At 40.8% G+C, this 22,865-nt stretch overlaps 1 protein-coding gene across 1 annotated transcript in view; it reads left to right on the top strand.

Annotated features, from left to right (window-relative positions):
- Nucleotides 1-22,865, top strand: part of LOC123986889 (protein furry homolog) — a 30,145-nt gene that overhangs the window by 5,247 nt on the left and 2,033 nt on the right. Inside the window, exons 10-46 of the mRNA XM_046075306.1 lie at nucleotides 1,644-1,745; nucleotides 2,251-2,354; nucleotides 2,570-2,678; nucleotides 3,342-3,428; nucleotides 6,577-6,748; nucleotides 6,834-6,966; nucleotides 7,297-7,404; nucleotides 7,637-7,763; nucleotides 8,562-8,675; nucleotides 8,853-9,017; nucleotides 9,354-9,440; nucleotides 9,541-9,800; nucleotides 9,917-10,106; nucleotides 11,064-11,188; nucleotides 11,903-11,960; nucleotides 12,319-12,410; nucleotides 12,689-12,861; nucleotides 13,061-13,221; nucleotides 13,315-13,425; nucleotides 13,523-13,677; nucleotides 14,126-14,225; nucleotides 14,384-14,555; nucleotides 15,061-15,317; nucleotides 15,409-15,555; nucleotides 15,808-15,976; nucleotides 16,120-16,210; nucleotides 16,448-16,521; nucleotides 17,930-18,080; nucleotides 18,783-18,886; nucleotides 19,871-19,962; nucleotides 20,134-20,227; nucleotides 20,434-20,653; nucleotides 20,856-20,977; nucleotides 21,257-21,444; nucleotides 21,583-21,677; nucleotides 21,829-22,027; nucleotides 22,127-22,348. Of these exons, the coding sequence (XP_045931262.1) occupies nucleotides 1,644-1,745; nucleotides 2,251-2,354; nucleotides 2,570-2,678; nucleotides 3,342-3,428; nucleotides 6,577-6,748; nucleotides 6,834-6,966; nucleotides 7,297-7,404; nucleotides 7,637-7,763; nucleotides 8,562-8,675; nucleotides 8,853-9,017; nucleotides 9,354-9,440; nucleotides 9,541-9,800; nucleotides 9,917-10,106; nucleotides 11,064-11,188; nucleotides 11,903-11,960; nucleotides 12,319-12,410; nucleotides 12,689-12,861; nucleotides 13,061-13,221; nucleotides 13,315-13,425; nucleotides 13,523-13,677; nucleotides 14,126-14,225; nucleotides 14,384-14,555; nucleotides 15,061-15,317; nucleotides 15,409-15,555; nucleotides 15,808-15,976; nucleotides 16,120-16,210; nucleotides 16,448-16,521; nucleotides 17,930-18,080; nucleotides 18,783-18,886; nucleotides 19,871-19,962; nucleotides 20,134-20,227; nucleotides 20,434-20,653; nucleotides 20,856-20,977; nucleotides 21,257-21,444; nucleotides 21,583-21,677; nucleotides 21,829-22,027; nucleotides 22,127-22,348 (5,130 nt within the window). The remainder of the gene's footprint in view (nucleotides 1-1,643; nucleotides 1,746-2,250; nucleotides 2,355-2,569; nucleotides 2,679-3,341; nucleotides 3,429-6,576; nucleotides 6,749-6,833; nucleotides 6,967-7,296; nucleotides 7,405-7,636; nucleotides 7,764-8,561; nucleotides 8,676-8,852; nucleotides 9,018-9,353; nucleotides 9,441-9,540; nucleotides 9,801-9,916; nucleotides 10,107-11,063; nucleotides 11,189-11,902; nucleotides 11,961-12,318; nucleotides 12,411-12,688; nucleotides 12,862-13,060; nucleotides 13,222-13,314; nucleotides 13,426-13,522; nucleotides 13,678-14,125; nucleotides 14,226-14,383; nucleotides 14,556-15,060; nucleotides 15,318-15,408; nucleotides 15,556-15,807; nucleotides 15,977-16,119; nucleotides 16,211-16,447; nucleotides 16,522-17,929; nucleotides 18,081-18,782; nucleotides 18,887-19,870; nucleotides 19,963-20,133; nucleotides 20,228-20,433; nucleotides 20,654-20,855; nucleotides 20,978-21,256; nucleotides 21,445-21,582; nucleotides 21,678-21,828; nucleotides 22,028-22,126; nucleotides 22,349-22,865) is intronic.

Here is a 22,865-nt window from a genome sequence, read left to right as displayed (position 1 = left end):
CAAGAAGTGTTGTTGTGATGACAGAAATGATTTGATAAGACAGAAATAGTTTGCAGTGCGTCACAGCAATGCTTGCCAAGCCAATGTTTCCCTTTAGTTTTCTCCTAAATGTTGCCCCGCCTTTCTGTTACGATCCACAGCCATTTAATAAACAAATTAACTAAACAAAAAAACATGGCATCAGGCTGATGTGTTGCATTATTGCAGGTTTGTGTTTGTGATATGTGCATAGCTTCCTCGTGCTATGAGAGAGACTCGTGTCCTCAGGGCTCCAGACATGTCACTCAGCCAGTATGCTCCCTTTGATAGATTCTCCAAATTACTCAAAGTAACCTATGCATTGAAGACCTGACACACCCTTCTGCACACATACTGGATGTGTTTTCACTTTTTCCTATGAACAGCGCACAGACACACGAATAATAACCTGCCATGTCAGAGCAGAATGTACCAACATGATAGGAATGACAGTAATGTGGTGCATTTCCATAATTGTTATTCTTTTACTTTCTGAGTGCCTGAGAGACATTGAATAGGCAGGTAGATAACAGATAACAAATACCCACTTTGATAAGGAGTGACAAGTAAATGATGCGATCCTCAAACCTAGCACTTCCATAACCATTCATGACAAGGGTGTACCTCGACTAACACCGGTTATTAGCAATGTTTAAGAATGATATGCATGCAGACTTTCATGTCCTTTTTAGATGGCTGAACAGACTAGATGCCAAATACACATTCCTGTATGTGAACCTTATGTTGAAATAGTTCATATATCTTCTATAATACTTGTAGTGGTATTGTTCACGCTGTTTTTGCTTTAACTTTGTCCATGAAACTAAGGAAGAAATCCGTTCAGAGTTCACACGCAAGTCCATACATGAATTAAATAACTCACCTGTTATTCTCATGGAACCTGCTGGCAAGATGAAGCACAGAGAAAGAAGTGTTTTGTTGAATTGAGGAAGAGGAGAGGAAGGCATAGATGATCAAAAGTTTTGAAACCTAGTAAATGGTTGGACTGTGAATGTTCAATGTGCTTCTTAGGACGTAATTCAGGACTGTTCACGCCTAGTCATTTTGAAAGAGCAATGACCAATGTTTGAAATTCAAACACTCGACAAATCTCTGCGGTTTCTCCAGTGTTGAAACGCCCTCGCCTGATCATGTAACCTTCTTTTCTGTTTATACTCTTCAGACCTTTTTCCTCTTTGGCTGTTTCTGGTCCATCTCTCCTTCACAATGCCAGCACGTTCAAATGTGCCGGCGATAGAACTCTCTCCAATTGCCCCCCTCCCACCATCAGTCCTGTGCATGAGCACTAACTGTTGCTGACTGGCTAGAACAATGTTGTGTGGCAAGGTCCACACCATTTTCTTTGTTTTGAGCACGCACAAAACGGAGAGCTAGCAGACCGTGAGGAAATATTCCCCTAATTTAATAAAAAGTGTATTGGATTAGAATCTTAATCCCTTTCAGCTTGAAATAAATTATTCTCGGACATGTTCAAAGTAATAAGCTGCATAGTTTAAATAAATCTGATGAGGAAAATAATTTATATTACATTTAAATTCATTGAATGAACAATGCGAAGTGCCTGATGTAAATGTGTCCCTTCTTGTCTTCTCTCTCCACTCCAGGCCCTGTATCCTCTGGTGACCTGCCTGCTGTGCGTCAGTCAGAAGCAGTTCTTCCTCAGCCGCTGGCACATTTTCCTCAACAACTGCCTCTCAAACCTCAAGGTCAGCTTTCTATACCATGCAAATGCAAGCATTAACATGGTAGGGGTTATTTTTATGGATCACAATCAGTGTTATACTCGCACACAAAAGCTACGCAGTGTGTGCAATAAATTTATGCCCACAGGGAACAGTTTTGACGAGGTGACAACTTCACACAACAAACTGCTGCACTAGCAATACCTCTTTCAAATCAACCATCAGTTTGTATTGCTTTGAGGGAAAGTTGTTAAGAACATAGTGATTGATGGGTGCTCATTAAGACTTATGTACACATTTGATTCATGATCACACTGTAGATGCAGAGAAAGCAGTGTATGCAGTGCATGCAGTAAATTATTGCGTGTATGTAAGGTACACTATGTGAGGAATGTCTGTCAGGGTGCTACCACATTACACATACAGTTTGTCTTGATGGCTGAGAGGAAATCCAGTGAAATATTTTTGTTAGGTGGAGTTATGTAAGATGAAGCACATAACATTTATGTCTGCCTGTGTTTGAATGCAGAATAAAGATCCCAAGATGGCACGTGTGGCTCTAGAATCACTTTACCGCCTGCTATGGGTCTACATGATCCGAATAAAGTGCGAGAGCAACACTGGAACACAGAGGTAACATTTTGTGATACCTTTTATAATTACCATGAATAAATGAGAAAGAAAGAAAGAAAGAAAGAAAGGACCCAGATGTCACTCGGTCTGTGGTGGTGTTTTTTGTATAGTTTGATAATTATACATGCTTCTTAAAATGTATATGAATTTAACTTCTCAACACTTTCCTCTCCCCCTCTGCCTCCCCTCTCTTTTTTCCCTCCTTCTATCCCCAGTCGTCTGACATCCATCACCTCCACTTTGTTCCCCAAAGGGAGTCGTAGCGTTGTGCCCAGAGACATGCCCCTTAATATTTTCGTCAAGATCATCCAGTTTATTGCACAGGTGTGTATGACACTTGCACAAACTCTACAAATGCTCACAAAGTCTTAGATGTAGGTTGTTAACTATTTGCGCATGAGAAATATAGTGGTATTTGTTGTGTTTTGTGTGGAGCACAATTTGCCAACTCCCAAGTTTTAGTCTGTGTTTCTCTCCGCTGTTACTTAGAAAAACAAACATTGGTTAATCCAAAATTCTTAGTTGACAGAGTTGCAGAAATGGGTCAAAAGCTAAAAACAAATATTATTTCAGTACCCACTGTTGCACTGATAATACAGGATTACTAAGAGGGTAGGACATCAGCTATTGTGTTCATTTCACCAGAATCCATTATCAAAATTTAATACATTTCATCTAATGGCTGCATGAGAGGCTGAGGAAACTCATGGCTCTTCAAGGGCCTGTAGATGCTATCACCAAACAGCATATATGACGTTAAGTCTAAATAACTCATATAGATAAATAAGACTGTTATGTTCATGCATTGTCTTTCCCTCACATCTCATTTGTCTTTTTTCATGTGTTAATTCTCTATATAATCAGTTATGTAATAAAAAACAATGTCCCATCTGTTCACCATTGGTGACACACAGTAGATGTATTAGCTGCCTCACACCACATTAACTCTGAAATCATGTAACACCGGTGTGTTTGTTCTCTGTTCAGGAGAGACTGGATTTCGCCATGAAGGAGATCATATTTGACCTGCTGAGTGTTGGGAAACCTGCCAAAGCCTTTAGTCTCAACCCAGAGGTAAAGACAGTGCAAACACAGACATTCAATCATGTGCACACAATTGCACACAGATCAACAGTGTTTATCCGCCGGCCACGTTACAAGGATGAGCAATCCCAATTTTTATTTGTAGTCTTCAGTGAGCGAGGAAATTGAAGAACCGTAAGCTCCCTGTTGGAGTTTTGGAAGTAAATGCACCAGCAGAATGACCACTTCGAACCAACCACAGGAAGCTACCGTTGTATGTGTCATTTAAAATAATAAAAATAAAGACAAAGTATTGCAACTGTCAAGAACAGAAGTTGGGGAGTTTGACTGGGATGGTACACCTGTCAAACGATAACGCAGGTATCCTAAGGTGAGCTCAGGGAGGACAGAAACCTCCTGTGGAGCAGAAAGGCTTGATCTTTATTTTCAGTGTGAATATAGAAAGTTGAAAAATTACAATAAAAATATGAAAGACATACAAATACTTTCAATAAGCTCAATATTAAGGCTAATTATTATAATATTTTTTATTTATTCTTGATGAAGCACCTTTTTATATAACACACATATATTAATTACATCATTCGAGGTGATACAGTACATTTGGATTCTGTAAATATAAGCTGCTTTTATGAAAGACTTTATTATTCATTTGCATAGGCCAATTTGTTTTTGCATTTTTGCAATTGTGTCCGACTTACTTCTGTGGTCCACTTTGTATGACAAATGCAAGCAAGTTGTGGTGACTTGCTGTGATAAGCGACAGAGTTTCTTCCTCGAAATGCGTGCATTAATAAAATTAATTATTATATATATATATAATATAATTAATTAATTATTTATTACACGCTGTCTTACGAAATGTTCATATGCATGACCCTCGAAAGTCTGCTGAAATGCACTCCAGACCAACACCAGCATGAACCTGACGGTGCTCCATGATGTAAGATATCCAGGTAGAAAATTTGGAGGGGTTTGTTTTATTTCATTTCCACCACATGGCTTTTGTTTACAATTTCTGGACCTTTTGAGTTTTGCCTTTGTAGGCAAACAAGAACAGTTGGAAAATTTAAACAATGTATCATCTTCTCAATGGCTCGATTCAGGAAGCGGACCTTCAGGTGTACCTGCTCTAATCAGAATCAGAAATACTTTATTGATCCCCAAGGGGAAATTTTTTTGTCACAGTTGCATACTTATCATCAGGAATATAAATAATCATGGAAAGTAGGTAAAATGAAGAATATATAAATATGAGAGTATAAATATAAAAAGGAGTGTGGGTATGTACAACATTTACACTATTAAAGAATTGTTATGGTGAACAGTACTAGTGAATAAATAGCAGCAGAATAGCAGCTGAGAATATTGCACATTAATTATTAAACAGATAATATTGCACAAAGCAAGTAATAATGTCCAGTATAATAACTAACTAATGCCACTTTTCCATTACCAGTATCAGCTCAACTCGGCTGGACTCTACTCGACTCGGTTTGGCCGTGCTCCGTTTTCCATTGCAGAGATAGTACCCCTCAATGTAGCTGGTCGTAATAGCGAAGCCACACACAACTGCTGCAACGTAATATTCAATGCGACACACACCACAGCGATCCACACAGCTTTCTCTTTATTTAAGTTAAAATGTTTCAACCTTACTCAAAATATAAAGACAGATAAGCGGTATGAAAACCTTACAGTCTGCTGTGTTTTCATGTCACAGTTTAGTATCACCTCAGCTCGCTTGGAACCTCGACGGAGGAGATATGAAAAAAAGTACCTGGAAGCAGGTACAGGTACAACTTTTCCACAATGGAAAACCAAACAAAGGTGAGGCGAGGCAAGGAAAGCTGGAACCGTGCAGTGGAAAAGGGGCTTAAGGTCCCTTGTGTCAGCCACTTAGAGGGAGGAGTTATAGAGTTTGATAGCCACAGGCAGGAATGACTTCCTGTGGTGCTCTGTGCATTTTGGGGGGATGATGCCGCGTTCGAGACCGGTCGGAACTGGGATATTTCCCAGTTGAAACTTCCGACTTCCGACCTCAATGCGTTCCAGTTGCATGACGCCGAAAGTGAACGAAAACCAGGGCTGACCGTATGTACACACAGTTGCACCCTCAGCAGTGTTTTAGGTGTTAATTAAAAGGATGGCAGTTTAACTGCAACAACTGACATAAATAGCCTATAGCCTACTTTACTAGTTCTGTGTACCCCTACATCAGTTGGTAACCCTCAAGTCAGTCAATGTTGTAGGTTATACTTTAACAATAACTTTTATGCAGAGAAGATGACTTTATGAGATTCTTTACTGTAGCCAGCTACCTAATAGGCCTAACATATTTCTACATCAATGTACATGCAGAACAGGTATTACTATATGACCGTATGTATTATTTTAATTTAAATACATGCAAATATAATTGTTGTTGCTTTTTAGTTTATGGTTTACCATTTACAATGTGTGCATCCATGGGTGCTGACATTGTTTTGTGACGTAATTCAGCTGCTACTCGTGAAGTCGGGGTAGATATTTTTTCTCTGAGTTCACAAGTAGGAAATCCGACTTCAGGTGGCGTTCCAGGGTAGTTTTTCTAGTTGGAGGTCGGAAATTTCCCAATTCCGAGTTGCCTGGAATGCAGCATGAGACTTGCACTGAAAGTGCTCATGTCATGGAGTGGGTGGGAGACATTGTCCAAGATGACATGTAGTTTGGACAGAATCCTCCTCTCTGACACCACCGACAGAAAGTCCAGCTCCACCCCCACAACGTCACTGGCCTTGTGGATCAGTTTGTTGAGTCTGTTAGTGTCTGCTACCGTCAACCTGCTGCCCCAGTATGCAACAGCTAACAGGATAGCACTGGCCACCACAGACTCATAAAACATCCTCAGCATTGTGCGGCAGATGTTGAAGGACCTCAGCCTCTTCAGAAAATAGAGACCACACAAAATATAACACATTTGAATCTCCCACAGAACTGTCAGCGGTAATATACAGTAGTAAAGAATCTTTTTGTGTCTTCCTTAGCCCTTACGCCAAACCCGTGTTGAATTTTGCTTGTCAAAGTAAGCACTGCCTGATGATGTGCATTCACTTTACCTGAAACAGATTTGCCATTCCCCTTGATAAACAGACTCTCTGGCATACAGTAAGGATGGTGTGCTTTTTCTGTGTTCCAGCGTATGAACATAGGTCTGCGGGCGTTCCTGGTGATAGCAGATGCTCTGCAACAGAAGGACGGAGAGCCTCCTATGCCTAACACGGGAGCCACTTTGCCCTCTGGAAACTCTCTGAAGAAGAAGAAAACTTATCTCAGCAAGACGCTCACTGAAGAGGAAGCCAAACTAATAGGTCTGTTTGTGCCGTAGGCATTCAAGCCAGTGTAATTTAAATGTAGTCCCTAAATCCATGTACTGACTTTTTGTGTTCTCCCCAGGCATGTCCTTGTACTACTCCCAGGTGCGAAAGTCTCTGGATAATATCCTGAGACACCTGGATAAGGAGGTGGGTCGCTGTATGATGCTTACCAGCGTCCAGATGCTCAACAAAGAACCAGAGGACATGATCACGTATGTAGCTACAAAGTGAAGCAACTGAACAGTTGTTTAGGCCTTTTAGTGCTGACGGTTGTTCTGTTATTGATTCTATAATTAAAGCTCAATTTAAATTGGAATTCAAAATAGGCAACAAAAACACTGTATGCACCTGTTTGAAATCTTTAAATCTTTGTTTATAGTAGTTACATTGTTAACCCTAACCCCATTGTTAACCCTAACCCTAACCCTTTGCAAACATGACCAACCTCTATTTTGAGTTAAGAAAGGTACCAAGGTCTAACTTTCTTTGCCTTAAGCAAGCGTTGGCCTGCTTAACGTCCTCCTCCAACTTTGATCTTTCAGTGGTGAAAGGAAACCTAAAATCGACCTGTTCAGGACATGTGTGGCTGCCATTCCTCGTATCCTTCCTGATGCCATGTCCAAACCTGAGCTCATTGACCTGCTCTCACGGTGAGTTAGGGACAGGACAACTTCATGTTTCATTTCAGCTTCAACTTCATGTTTATTTCAGATTTATGCTGTTGAGTCATCACTGATCATTTTTCATAATTATTAAGTAATTTGTGTTGAAGAGGTTTGTATGTCTGTCAGTGAGGTCGTACAACTTGATGAATTGATTCGGTTTCTATATTTCAGCAAGATTTTGTTCATTGAACTTTCTTTATATGTATTTATCCCTCAGACTTACAGTGCACATGGACGATGAGCTTCGTCTTATTTCCCAGAACTCCTTGCAGAGCCTTTTACTCGATTTCTCTGACTGGAGGGAAGACGTCTTGTTTGGTTACACACATTTCCTTTTGCGTGAGGTATAACCGCACACTAAAGAAACCTGCCCTTACTTAAACGATGAAAGAACCTGCATTTACAGTGGATGTACTTCTGAGTTTAGGATTGTTTTAATGAGCACATAATTGATCAACACTAGAAAACAGAAGAAAATAGCAATACAGATTTAGAAGATTAGCTTGTTGTAAACTGTTGTAATCTTAATTGGTCTTTTCACTGTTTGCGTTAATCATGATTAACTGCATAATTAATGTCATGTCATGTCATAAAAACACATGCTATCAAAACACATTTTGCTACTGTTTTTAACACAAGCACAAATGTATTTAGAATCACACAGAATCCTACAATTGAGAAATTGAGAAAGACATAGAAATATAAAAAAATCTACGACAAAGTAGGATGTTGCAACGGCATTTTAGTGCTCTTTTTTATGTAAAAGTTGTTTGAAACCATACTACAAAAAATGTTTGCCCATAGTTATCTGTCTACATTGTTTAAGTTGATACTGCAAAGTAGGGATGCACCGACCAGACTTTTTCAGTAGCAAAGTGTTCAAGTCTACTGGCACACTGCTTTACACACATAATTGAATTGAATAGATTGGCTCCTATGTCACGTCAGTATCGGGCCGACGGACAATATCAGTATCGGATCGGTGCATCCCAACTGGAAAGTTTAACTGCTGTGCCACAGGAGGCACAGGAAAAACACTACTAGAGGGAGTCAACAGGCATTATTCTTACAAAATTAAAAACATATACTAACATATTGACAGTGGCAGCCCTTCTATAAACATCCCTTTAAAACTATTCCAGGTCCAAGACACCCATCAGGGTCTGCAAGATGCATCTGTGAAGCTCCTTCTCCAGCTGCTCACACAGTGGAGGTTAGCTCTGCAGCTCCAGGGGAAGACGCGAGGTGGAGTTGAGGTTTGTGCAGCTAAAATGACAGGGATGAGCTGAAAGGGGATTGGGATGCTTCAAGTTTGTTTCACCACATCAAGTGTCAAGTGCCTCAACTACAGGTTCCACTACAGGTCATACAAGGTGACTTACAGCAGATTTGTTACATTTTAATAACTTCTCTTTGTCTTTCCTCTCCATCAGTCCAGTCCCAGACTGCCAGAGCGAAGTCCTCACTGCTCAGTGCTCCACGCGGTTGAGGGCCTGGCTCTGCTGCTCCTCTGCTCGTGTCAGATCAGCACGAGGAAGCTGGCTGTCGGTGTGTTAAGAGAAATACGCTGCCTCTTCACAGCTCTGGGACATGCTGAGGTACAACACAGGAAACTCACATTTTCACCAAACAAACGTAGGGGAGAACATACAACAAACATTCAACTGCTTGTCTCGCATTTTAAACGTCTGTATAGATTTTTAGTGACTGTCAAGTTAGATGAAGGTACAGTAAATAGACAAATATTACCAACATGTATCAGGCAGCTGGTGGCAAATGTCTAGTAAAGAACGAGAAAGGACATGGAAATAGAAAGAGAATGGAAGGAGAGCCATCTGACCGTGGCTGTGATTAGAAATGCAGCCCGTGAATTCTCTCACATTATATGACGCTATTATAAAAATAGCTGATTCTATTAACGTCTTCGCCTCCAGGATGACGACAAACCCATGATAGAGGTCATGGACCAGCTGAGCCCAGCTGTAATGGACAGCTTTGTTCATGTGGCTGTCTCTGACTCGGTAAGGGTAATTGTGTTAAGAGTGCACATTAGTACATTGGATAAATTATTTATATGTTCTTTTTGCTGCTGTGTATCATTCTTAAATTCCCCTCCCTCAGTCCACTTTGCCTCTCAGCCACCACGTTGACCTCCAGTGGCTGGTGGAGTGGACAGCTCGGTTGGTGAGCAGTTCCTATGACGTAAAGAGCCCCAGCCATGTCTGGATCTTTGCCCAGTGTGTTAAGGACCCGTGGGTCCTTTGCCTGCACATCTTCCTGCGACAGGAGCACCTGCCCAAACACTGCCCCATCGCCCTGGGATACGCCTGGCCCTACGTTTTCACACGGCTACAGCTGCTACTGCCACTGGTTGACCCCAAGTACAAGAACACATTAGAGCAAAGCATGATCACACATTTCATACAACAAATACTCCATGTCTTTGAAGGATTAAAACATCTGACCACATGCCTACTCTCCTTTTGTCTTTCTGCAGCAGTCCAGTGAATGCTAAGAAGACCAGCACAGCAGGCTCCAGTGACAACTACATCTCTCTGTGGCGTAACTACTTGATCCTGTGTCTAGGTGTGGCTAAGCCGAGCATCATGTCCCCCGGTCACCTCAGAGCCTCCACCCCAGAGATCACTGCCACCACGCCCGATGGCAGCGTCACCTACGACAACAAGGTGTGTGTTTGTGCTGATAAAAGATACCAGGGTTCTTAAGCAATCTGGACTGTCTGGAAATGACAGGAAAAAATGAGATTATTTAATTGACTTTTACAAGTCCTGTATAGGGCTGCAACTAATCTATTAGTAGTTTGGTCGAGAAAATGGTGAAAAATGCCGATCACTGTTTCCTAAAGCCTGAAGTGACGTCCATAAATGTCTTGTTTTGTCCACAACCCAACGAGATTCAGTTTACTATCATGGAGGACAAAAGAGGACAGTAAATATTTACATTTGAGAAGCTGAAATTTTAAAAAATTACTCAAAACAATTTATCAGTTATCAAAATAATTGCCAATTAATTTAATAGTTCACAACTAATCCATTATTTAACTACTTGTTGCAGCTCTTGTCATGAAAAGCTTTGTAATTTCACAGATAGTTAGGAAAAGAGGCCCACAACTAACATTTATTTTTAGTATTGATTATTCTTCAATAGATTGAATCATGGTTTAGTCTCTAAAATGTCCATCGCAATTTCAAATCCTCACATTGGAGAAGCTGGAACCCGATATTAATGGGGATTTTTGCTTGAAAAAAGACTTAAAAGATTAATTGATTATCAAAATAGTTGTGAATAATTTTCCTTTGATCGGCTTAAATTTTTTTGATTGATCGCTTCAGCTCTAATGGTAAATATTGAATACATTGTTGCTCTGACTCAATGCACTGATGAATAAATAATCTGCAGTCGGAGAGCCTCTTTTACAGTCATATTGGCATCATCAGTTCCTCTTCAAAATTTTGAAAGTCTGACATTTTAAAATGTTAAATAGGTGAAAACTCCTGCAGTCAATAATAGTGATAGTGATCGTGTAAAAGTCTATATTGTTAGCAGATTTCTGTAAATGTGGATCCGCTTTAGGTTGTTCATGTTGCCTGATCCACGTTGGTGTGTTTCTTTGTATCCCTCAGGTGATAGGCACTCCCTCAGTAGCATGGCTTTTAAAACAACTCGTCCCGCTGATGAGAGCTGAGAGTTTGGAGATCACCGAGTCTCTGGTGCTGGGGTTTGGATGCACAAATGCTCTAGTCTTCAGGTACTGGAACAGGAACATGTACACCGACAACATACACACACAGAGCTTGCGTCATTCACATCAGACTTGGATCAAGTGAAATAATTTGTTAAACACAAAAACACATTTCTGATTTAATGCTCAGATTACTGTTATTTGCTGTTCAAAACCTTAAAGGAGGCAATGACACTTTACAGATTTAGATTACAATAGAAAATGGATGATGCACTAGATTTAGTGCTTATCTTTCACACAAGAAACTTTGTTTACACTCCTGTCTTCTGTCAATTATTCCTATCTGTCTTTACATTCTCTTCATAACTGAGATGAGTTGCATGCCTCTGACACATTCAGAGGAGGGGGAAAAAACTGCGTCACGGATGGACAGAGATGTATCACATTTTTTCAAAGGACAGAGGTTCCATTGTGAAAGGGAGGTATTTCATTTAAAAGGAGATCAACTATTTTTAACCTGAAATGTTTTCCAAAAGGGCGCTCATTGTTATTAAAGAGATTAACGTCTACCCAGACAAATTTGTCTAACATCACTGTATTTGAGGATTAGTGGTTTTAGGGCATGTGACATTTGGGTTGCACAAGGTAGATACTTTACAAACACCATTCTGTTCCCTTGGATCCGACCTTTCTCCATCGACAAGGAAGGAACATTTTATCAGTCTCATTTACTAATAAAGCAGTCGATCGATCTTTTGCTCTCTCTGATGCTCTGTGTAGGGAGCTAGTCGAAGAACTCCATCCGCTGATGAAGGAAGCACTGGAACGTAGGCCTGAGGTAACACACACACACAAAAAACTGCACTGAAATAGGATTAACTTTATTGATCCCAGACAGAAAATTGTGAAAATATACTCTGGATCTTATTGCAGTTAATAAGAGTGTAGTAGTATATTTTTCATGTTGTACATATGGTATGTTCATAGCATTTATTATTTATGAAAATTGAGTTTTTGCACTGCTAATGTAAAGTTAAAAACATGTTATCCCCTTATAAACAAAACAACATGTGTATATTTAACATACCTTTTTTTAAATTTCAACTGCAGAATTGACAACATAGTTTGTTTGATGACTTGAAGATTTGATCATGCTTCTTAGTACAGCTAAATTAAAAACCTGTCTGTGCTTACAGAACAAGAAGCGCAGAGAAAGGAGGGATCTCCTCAGGCTGCAGCTGCTGAGGATCTTTGAACTGTTGGCTAATGCAGGAGTTATCAGTGACAGGTATCACACACATCTAATCCACTGAGTGTCCTGTAGTTGTTTTTTGTTTTGGTCTTTTTATTTTTATGCACTTCATTCAACTTTGGTATAATCATGCTATATATATATATATATATATATATATATATATATATATATATATATATATATATATATATATATATATATATATATATATATATAAATATATATGTTTATATATATATAACATTCCCTATCTAACATCAGAGATGACCTCTATGATTACCAAAATTAGATTTCCTTCTCCTTCTCCACAGTACCAATGGAGCGCTGGAGCGTGACTCCCTGGCACTGGGTGCCTTGTTCCTTGAATATGTGGATTTAACCCGGATGCTTCTGGAGGCTGAGAATGAGAAGGAGCTGGATGTGCTTAAAGACATCAGAGCCCATTTCAGCGGGATGGTGGCTAATCTCATCCAGTGTGTTCCTGGTAAATGATTTTATTACTTTTTTATATTATTTATGATAAACATGAACATTCAGTGGTAGTAGATGTTATAGCTTTAGCAGTGTTCTGCAGCCACAGACTAAATATTTATGCCAATGCTCATAGACTACAAATGTAAATTGAAGTCTATCTTCTATTTTGACCCTTCACTTCTCGCTCTTTCACCCTTACATTTGTGCAGTCCACCACAGGCGCTTTCTCTTCCCTCAGCAGTCTCTGAGACACCATCTCTTCATCCTGTTCAGCCAATGGGCCGGACCCTTCAGCGTCATGTTCACTCCCCTCGATCGTTACAGTGATCGCAACCACCAGATTACTCGCTACCAGTACTGTGCACTCAAGGTAAGCCATGCCCACACTCCCAAACCCTACTACACATTGATCTCATTGTATTTCACCGAATAACTTAGCTTTAACTCAACTTTTGTCACCTAGGCCATGTCAGCAGTTCTGTGTTGCGGTCCAGTGTTCGACAATGTGGGTCTCTCTACTGACGGCTATCTCTACAAATGGCTTGACAACATCTTGGCCTGTCATGACATACGGGTAGGTCAACTAGCAAGAGCTTTCTTCTGTATATGTTATTTTATTTTTCTGAAAATATTCTGTAGTCCCTCTACACAATAACTTCTGTTGGCCGTAGGTGCACCGCCTGGGGTGTGAGGTGGTCATCCTGCTGTTAGAACTGAACCCAGACCAAATCAATCTGTTCAACTGGGCCGTGGACCGCTGCTTCACTGGAACTCACCAGCTGGCATCTGGCTGCTTCAAGGCCATCGCCACTGTCTGCGGTAACAGGTAGGGAATCATGTATCTGTTACGTTTGTTAGGATCTGCACTGCTGACGCTTTCTCTGTGAAGACGCTGAAAATCTACCAGCTCTAGGGAAACTGCTCTATAGCTTCTGGCCCCGTGGGGATCAATAAATTGTCACACTAATATTAAGATAAGATATTTAAAATTACTTTAATGCAGCATACATTAATAAAACAAACTCAACACAGGCTTGTTAAGATGTTTTGTTATGAGATTTGCAAAAACATCAAGTAAAATAGATGTAACAAAGCTTTATGGGAGCTTCTAGCGTTGCTACAGCTTAACCAATAAGCTCATACTATATCCATATATTGTATTCTTTTGTTAAAGTGTAATTTTGCACACACTGCTGACAACTGTCTGATAACATTCATTGCGTTAGTTGTCAGTGTAACCAGCAACTGATGACCATGTGTCCTTACTTTGCCAGGAATTACCCATGTGACCTTGTGACCTTGCTCAATCTGGTGCTATTCAAGGCCTCAGACACTAGCAGGGAAATATATGAGATCTCCATGCAGCTGATGCAGGTACATGCAGCACACATACAGCACACAGAAGAGGAAAACGCAGTCCAAATGTTAAACATGTATTAAATGTACAAAAAGCGGGAAAGAGAAAAAACAAGCTTGAAGCCAAAACCCTGTTAATGCATTTTGACTGTAAAAGATAAATAATATGCCTGCAGGTGCTGGAGTTTAAGCTGTGTGCCTACTCAAAGCGGATGGTGGAGCAGAAGCCTGGTAATATTTTGTACGGAACACACGGCCCCCTGCCTCCCCTGTACAGCGTCAACCTGTCTCAACTCTCCATCCAGCTGGCCAGCATGTACCCGGAGCTCACTCTGCCTCTTTTCTCAGGTACATTTTTCAGGGTGTGAATGTGTACACAGGCTGTGCACTGACAAATCAAGTCAACTCTTCTGTGGAACATGTTTGTGTCACCAAGTACAGGACACTGGAGTATATAATTACAAAGTCCAGGAAACAGGGCTAAGACGGGAATCCTATTATATTTATTTTGTGGCTAATATAAGCTCCACCCCACTCCCCACACTGTTATGTCTCCCTACACTATCCAGTTTCAACAGCAAACACTGCATATTAGATTAAGGAAACAGAGGCGCACCCAAAATGCTGTTTCATATTGTATCTAGTGTACAAATTAAATACTGAAGCAAGCAGGATGATCTCCAGAACAGCTTACCCTCACACTACTAACTCCCAACTCCCATTATTCTCTCTGAGACAGTTGTTTAATTTGCTACCAGTGTGTTTCTGCTGTTATTGAACACCTTTAAAGAATGCTTCCTCAAGGCACTTATAACTATAATTAATTCCTCTGACATTTTTGGGGTTTTTGCAGAGGTGAGCCAGCGTTTCTCAACCACCCACCCCAACGGCAGACAAATCATGCTATCCTACCTGCTACCCTGGCTTAGTAACATTGAGCTAGTGGACACAGGGCTCCTACCCCCTGCCTCAAGCCCCTGCACACCAGAGGAAGAACCTCACGGTCAGGGGCAGGGCATGGGTCTGTCCCCCAGTCTGAGAGGTAACGGCTGGGGCTCCCTGCAGGCGACCTCGCTCGTGCTCAACAACCTCATGTTCATGACTGCTAAGGTATGTTTGTGCTTGTTGTCTGAAAGTACTCTCCCTTTTATAATGAAGTCCCCTGCTTTTTAACGGGATTTTTTGGTCTTTACATGGTCAGTATGGAGACGAGGTTCCTGGCCCAGAAATTGAGAATGCCTGGAATGCTCTAGTGTCCAACGAGAGGTGGAGCAACAACTTACGGATCACCCTGCAGTTCCTTATAAGCCTGTGTGGAGTCAGCAGTGATACCACACTGTTGCCTTATGTAAGTGTTTGTCTGTACATACTGACACATTACTCTAAAGTTATGGTCATGAAAACTGAAAGCACCTGTTGAAACTCCAGATTTTAAGGTGATCTATTTGTAAAATAATGTCAAACATAATGAAATGTAAATGATTGCCACAAAGATATTGGATCATATCTTACATTTTATGATGATAACAACTGCCATAACAAATATGCGGAGAGAATGTGAGGTAAACCAATAAAGACTGTACATTTGTATCTGTTTTAGATCAAGAAGGTGGTGATCTACCTGTGTCGCAACAACACCATCCAGACGATGGAGGAGCTCCTGTTTGAGCTGCAGCAGACTGACCCAGTCAACCCTGTGGTCTTGCACTGTGACAACCCTCCCTTCTATCGTTTTGCTGCCAGCAACAAAGCCTCCACCTCACAAACAGGTGAGAGGAGAAGTTCAAGTTATGTTCTGTGATGTCAAATGATATTTTCAAATTGACTTGAGCCAAACTTGACAGCTTTTTAGTGACAGATGGCTGACTGTTCTGTATTTCTGAGGATTATCTCTGAAATGTCTTACATGTAGGCACTACGTCCAGCAGTAACACTGTGGTGGCTGGTCAGGAGAACCTGCCAGATGCAGATGAGAACAAGCTGGTCAGGGAGAGTGAAGAGCGGTCAGTATTAATACATTTTTTTTAAATAGTTGTTTGACTAGATTAGCTGAATGGGCTGTCACATTGAGACTCTGTTTCACTGAAAGGTCAAGAGGTCTCTCAAGAGGCTTGTGCAAGGAGATGAAATATGTGAAACATGTTCTTTCTGTTACGCAGTGATGAAACTTGTCACTAAATAAGTCTGTACACTTCTGGAAACTCAAAATTTCACTTTGAATGTCATTGCATTTGTTTCAGTAGGGCCAGGGCTCACAACAGACTGGAGTCTCGGTACAGCAACAGCTCCGGAGGCTCCTACGAGGATGAAAAGAGTAAGTCGTCTTGGTTTTCATGAGAATTAATGTTCAAACTTGCTGTCCTTGTACAGTGTACTCACACACACACTCACAGGAACTCACAGCTCTCACATGGATTCTTCATCAGTCCATAATGTTTGCCACTTAAACCTTAAAGACCTTTATGCAAATTGTCACTAATCCACACCATACAGATGTAAATGTACAGACTGACTGAAGATTGTTTTTATGCAGCAAGAATAAATACCTGAAAAGGCATTTAGGCAAATTACATTTGGGTACTGTTTTATGATGTCAAGCACTTTAAGAAGAAACTACTTTTAAAAAAAAGTTGTAAGTACGCTTATTCGCCTTTTTGCTAAAGATTAGATGATATCTGTTGCTAAATAGGAGGCTACTGCCACCATCTGGATAACTTAGCTTAGCATTAAGACTGGAAACGGGTGGAAACAGCTAGCCCGGCTCTCTGTACCAGCACCTCTAAAGCTCCCTAAGTAACAACTTATATCTCGTTTGTTTAATCTGTGCAAAAGTATAAAAAAAGTCAAATAGCATGAAAAAAATTCTGGTTAGAATATGTGCTGAACTGTTTTGGCTGGGACTAGTAACTTCCTGGTTTCTCAACAGGTTGTCAACAGCCCATAAAACGGTGAATTGTTGTTTTTGCTCTAAATTTTTAGGTTAATTTTGAACGGATTAAACGGAGGAGATATAACCTGTTAATCAGTGAGGCTTATGCTGCTGGTATGGTTTTTGTATGTAAGCTTTTGTAAGGGAAGTGAGCCGGGTGTAATTTCATATTTATAATACAAATATAGGCGTGGCGTCCATCTTCTTACTCTTGACAAAAAGCTAATAAAAGTAGATTATTTCCAAAATGTGGCTTTCCTTTAAGCTATAGTTGCATACAGTGTTAAATTAATACTGGTACAAGAAAGACTTTCATCGAACAATAATTACTTTAATTTTTTTTTACAGCCTGTACATTTCAATAGATTCTGCCAATGTCAATAAAAACCTTTGAAATCTCTCCTTTATTTCAATCCTACATGTGTAAATTTTAAAACTGAGTGTTTAGAGAAGTCCAAAAAAAAGAAAATACAATATTCTATTAGTATAGTGTAGTTGTACAAACATGCTGAAGAACCACTTTGTTATTGAAATACCTGGACTTGCCGTTAGTTCATGTTTGGAATTCCACACGTTTTGAATGGATGGGAAATTACTGTTCCTGTCACATCGGCTGTATGTCACTGCTTTGATGTTAATGTGGGAGAATGTTTTTGTGCTTTACAGTCTATGGTCATCATAGTATGAATAGATGTTGTAAAAGTTCAGAGTGAGAGCACTCCCCTTGTGTGTTGGATGTATGTTTCAAGTACATTTTTATTTGCTAAATGTTGGTATTGGTCTGTTTTTGTAGCTGACCCACTCCCACCATATGCTGGTTGGCTACTGGGTGTTCTGGAGACCAACCATCCCCAGCCATTACCCATGCCAGTTAATGGAGGCTGCTGGGCTCCTCTGGTTGACTACCTTCCAGAAACCATCACGCCTAGGGGACCACTGCATAGGTATGCACGTACAAACATGGACGCACACACTAGATACACCTACTCACAGATGGTCTGATGAACTCCAGCACAGAATGAAACCTAGCCAGTTTGTTTGGTCTCTGCTTGACAGAGAGTGAAAATTAGAAGGGATTCACTGATTTCTCTTCTCCATCTCTCTCGACACCCCAAAAGCCATTACCTAAAATTAGATGAAAATTAAGAAAATTAATGGATTAAATAATTGACAGAATTGTTTCAGTAAGCAGCTTTTTTGATATAGGTTGTTTTCTTAAAAAAAAAAGTGGCAAAGAATCACTGGTCAGACTGCTCAAATTAATTCTCATTCATTCTAATTAATTTTTCTCAGTCCTCTTGGTTTAAGACAACAAGCTACCTCAAGACGCCACCTTAAACTCTTATGAAATTTTTATAGACCAAAATGATTAATCAAGAAAATACCCAACAAATTAATGTATTTTGAAAATAATTGTTGCTTATGTCTAATTCGATATACTAAAAAACAGAGCTTGAAGTGTTATCAGAGCTTCAGGATAATGGCTCCAGAAAACTACATTCATGTGGAATTAATGTCACATCAGTTTGAACTCAAGCCTTGAAGGATGGTCCCACTACTCAGTACACCACCCTACAGCAGAAAGGAGCATGTGTTGTTGATATTTTGTGCACTCACTAGATTTGTATTTGTGTGTTGGTCCTCAGGTGCAACATTGCAGTGATCTTCATGACTGAAATGGTGGTGGATCACAGCGTGAGAGAAGACTGGGCTTTACACCTGCCCCTGCTACTACATGCCCTCTTCTTGGGTAGGCATACACAACACACACACACACACACACACACACACACACACACACACACACACACACACACATACACTCTTGGTATAAATTTAGCTTTTAGCTGATTAACCTTTGAAAGAGAAAGAGAAAAGAAGAGTGTAATTTAACAAAGGGAACAGAAGCCCATCCTAAATGTCACTTTGGAGAGTGCAAGATTCCGATGTGAAAAACTGGACTAGCTGGCTGGACAACCAAATAAACTCAGAAGTTCTCAGGGAAGCTTTTCTCACTCTTATCTCCCAAAGAGGAAACATGAGGTGGACTCAAAGGAACTTGAAGTAAAATGATAAGATTATTTCATTGGGTGCCAACAGGGTGTTCACCCACAAAGAAATAGACACAAAAATGACATTTAGCTGTGTAGGTATTTACGCCCAATAAGCTCATAGCGTTTTTATCTCCATCCTACACAGAAATGCAGACACATTCTCCAGGGCCTTATCACCAAGACTCTATTATATAACATGAGGTCACATACCTGCCCTGTCAGCTGTGCAGAAATGTATTATTATGCACTCACGCATATTCAGTTTATTATCATCCAATCTGTGTAACTGTGTGTGTGAAGTTGGCGATAAGAGCTCCCTGGTTGAGAGTTGTCATAGAAACCAATCAAACACAACAAGCACTGGTACAAGTGGGCATTTAAGAAACTGTACGCCAACATTTCTGGGCACGGCACCAGTATCTGGCAATATTTCAATTCTCTTAACATATTTTGCCCTAATGAGTAATTTACAAAATTATATTTCCAGCAAGACAAATATGCAGGTGAATTTCAGCATCAGAATAAGCTAATGAAAATCTAAAACTACCAAGGCGCTTCATTATTTTCCTGTGTTTTTTTCTTTACTTCTTCTTTGTATGTATCTGTGTCTGCCTGTTGTACTATAGTAAAGTTATCTTAACCTTATTATTGTCTTACTGGATGGGTATTTTGTTGGCCAGGTCTGGACCACTACAGACCAGAGGTCTACGAACACAGCAAACGACTCCTTCTCCACCTCCTCATTGCTCTCTCCTGTAACAACAACTTCCAGGTCAGAGTGGGATCCTAATACCACATTATACTATTTCAGCCTGAGTTAACATTGCATTGCACAAAGTGGCGATGGAAAGTTGTTCAGTCAAAAATAAAGTCACACACCCATCGACAGGGCTTTGGCCAAATTTGAATAGTCACTGAAGAACCCTCCTTTTTGTGTTTCCAGGTAATAGCCTCAGTTTTGATGCTGACGAGAGAGATCAGCGACAACAAGACCCTCACCATTAAGTCGAGCTACCACACAGAGTACCAGCAGTCACGTAAGTAGAAAATACTCAACATGCATGCACACATTTATTAATGCTGTGACGGTGAAAAGAAATGAGTGTTCAATTGGTTTTTACAGTGGAGAACTGATTAGATGGTAAAAAAGAAAAAGTACAATACATAACAAAAGGATAAAGCTGCGGGGTGATATATTAATATTACACTTTATTCTATATGCTCTATAATCACGTTTCCTTAGATGCACCTGACTTCCTACGAGAGTGGCAGACATCTCCAGTGGTGGACTCCGGTCTCAGCTCCACCTCCAACTCTTCTTCTGCCAGTCTGGGTGGCGGCAGCACTGCAGGCAGTGTTGGAAATTTGCCCCTTGTAACACCTGACGACCTGGAGGACCTTGAAGATACGCCCAACGAAACAGACGAGAAGACAAACAAACTCATCGAGTTTCTCTCCACCAGGTACGCACACCTCCAGTGATTTTTTGTGCGATTCTAGAAGCTCAGCTGCTGCATTTTGCCGTACAAATGGTCGAGCAGGTGTGTTTGTGAAGTGCGTGTGTGTGTGTGTGTGAAAATTTCACTGTAGTGCTTGTGTAACATGTATGTGGTGCTACTGGTGGTGGGTATACAGTGCCTGGAGTACTGTTTTGTTGTTGCTCAGAGCGTTTGGGCCGTTGTGGGTGCATGAGGACATAACACCAAAGAACCCCAACTCCAAGAGCACGGAGCAGCTCTCCAACTTCCTACGCCACGTCGTCTCTGTCTTCAAGGAGTCCAAGTCAGGTGAGAAACCACTCATGTTAAAGTGTAGCGTTCTGAAAATCCAAATCTCATCTTCAATTTAATTTTTAACATCCCGCTATGTTCTGCCATGAGGCAAACCAACTGACTCAATGCAAAATCCAACACTTTGGCACAAAATGCATAATAAAGCCTAAAGCAAATAAAGACTGCCAGTCTTCTCAACAATGATGTCATTTGTTCAAAGTAATAACCCTTATTTCCAAAAATGTAGCAGTAATTGTTTCATGATAATGTCTTTGTACCCATGTGTTTATACAGACTTCCACCTGGAGCACCAGCTGAGCGATGTGGCTTTACAGACGGCTCTGTGCAGCTCCTCACGGCACTATGCTGGACGTTCTTTCCAGATCTTCAGAGCCCTCAAACAGCCAATCAACAACCACGCCGTCTCCGACCTGGTCTCACGGCTCGTTGAGGTGGTGGGAGAACACGGGGACGAGGTGCAGGTGAGAGGGAGCGAGAAGTATCGATTGACGTGTTAGGGGCAGGACATGAGAGAACTGTTCTTGCACTTAACACCCTCTTTAGTATGCAAAAGAGAATGCATTTTATGTTGTTTACGTCACAAAACACGTGTGTTTCAGGGCTATGTGATGGAGGTTCTGTTGACGCTGGAGTCAGTGGTGGTGAATCTAGCAGAATGTCTGAAAAACACCGACCTTATGGCAGCTCTTACCAGGTAGGCCTCTGCTCTTTATGAGTGAAAATATTGATTTAAGCCAGCCTTTATCTACCAAACTTTTTATTTTCCTGGTGATTTGATACAAGGACACATTAAACATATGTAACCATATTCAAGTATATTCACTTTTTCTGTGTTTGATTCACAGGACGTCCTCACCAGACTTTGTCACTAGTGAAAAACTGATGAACAGAAAGAGTACAGGTCAGCTGAACTTCCCTGGCCCGGGATTTGTTGGTCTGTCGTCACAACGCCACCAGCGCTCCTACTCTGTCCCCAAGAAGTTCGGCGAGTGTAGCCACCAGTCAAGTGATCCTCCTCGCAGTGCAACTCTGGATCGCATACAGGCAAGAAAGGAAGACTCTTGTATAGATCGACACCTTACTACTGGAGCAGACTTGTTGAGCACAGTACATTCAATGTGATGTTTTATTTTCCATCTTCAGGCCTGCAACAGTCATGGCCTCGGTCGAACTGGAAGAACCCCTGGGTCCTGCACATCATCAACCAACCGTATTGATCCCAGTGTTCTATCGGATCCTGCCCATGTTTCCCATCCCTCGTCAATACTGGCCACAGTCTTCTGGGTGGCGGTGTCACTCATGGAGTCAGACTTTGAGTTTGAATATCAGATGTCACTTCGCCTCGTTCATAAGTTGCTGTCAAAGGTACATAGGATTAAACTTACTGACCTTAGAGGGGAAGTAATGTACAGTGGGTACGGAAAGTATTCAGACCCCTTTAAATTTTTCACTCTTTGTTTCATTGCAGTCATTTTCCAAAAATCAAAAAAGTTCATTTTATTTCTCAGTAATGTACACTCAGCACCCCATCTTGACAGAAAAAAACAGAAATGTAGAAATTTTTGCAAATTTATTAAAAAAGAAAAACTGAAATATCACATGGTCATAAGTATTCAGACCCTTTGCTCAGTATTTAGTAGAAGCACCCTTTTGATCTAATACAGCCATGAGTCGTTTTGGGAAAGATGCAACAAGTTTTTCACATCTGGATTTGGGTATCCTCTGCCATTCCTCCATGCAGATCCTCTCCAGTTCTGTCAGGTTGGATGGTAAACGTTGGTGGACAGCCATTTTCAGGTCTCTCCAGAGATGCTCAATTGGGTTTAAGTCAGGGCTCTGGCTGGGCCATTCAAGAACAGCCACGGAGTTGTTGTGAAGCCAC

This window comes from Micropterus dolomieu, linkage group LG18 (assembly GCF_021292245.1).
Source record: "Micropterus dolomieu isolate WLL.071019.BEF.003 ecotype Adirondacks linkage group LG18, ASM2129224v1, whole genome shotgun sequence".
Lineage (NCBI taxonomy): Eukaryota > Metazoa > Chordata > Actinopteri > Centrarchiformes > Centrarchidae > Micropterus > Micropterus dolomieu.
This window is presented reverse-complemented; position numbering and strand designations above follow the sequence as displayed.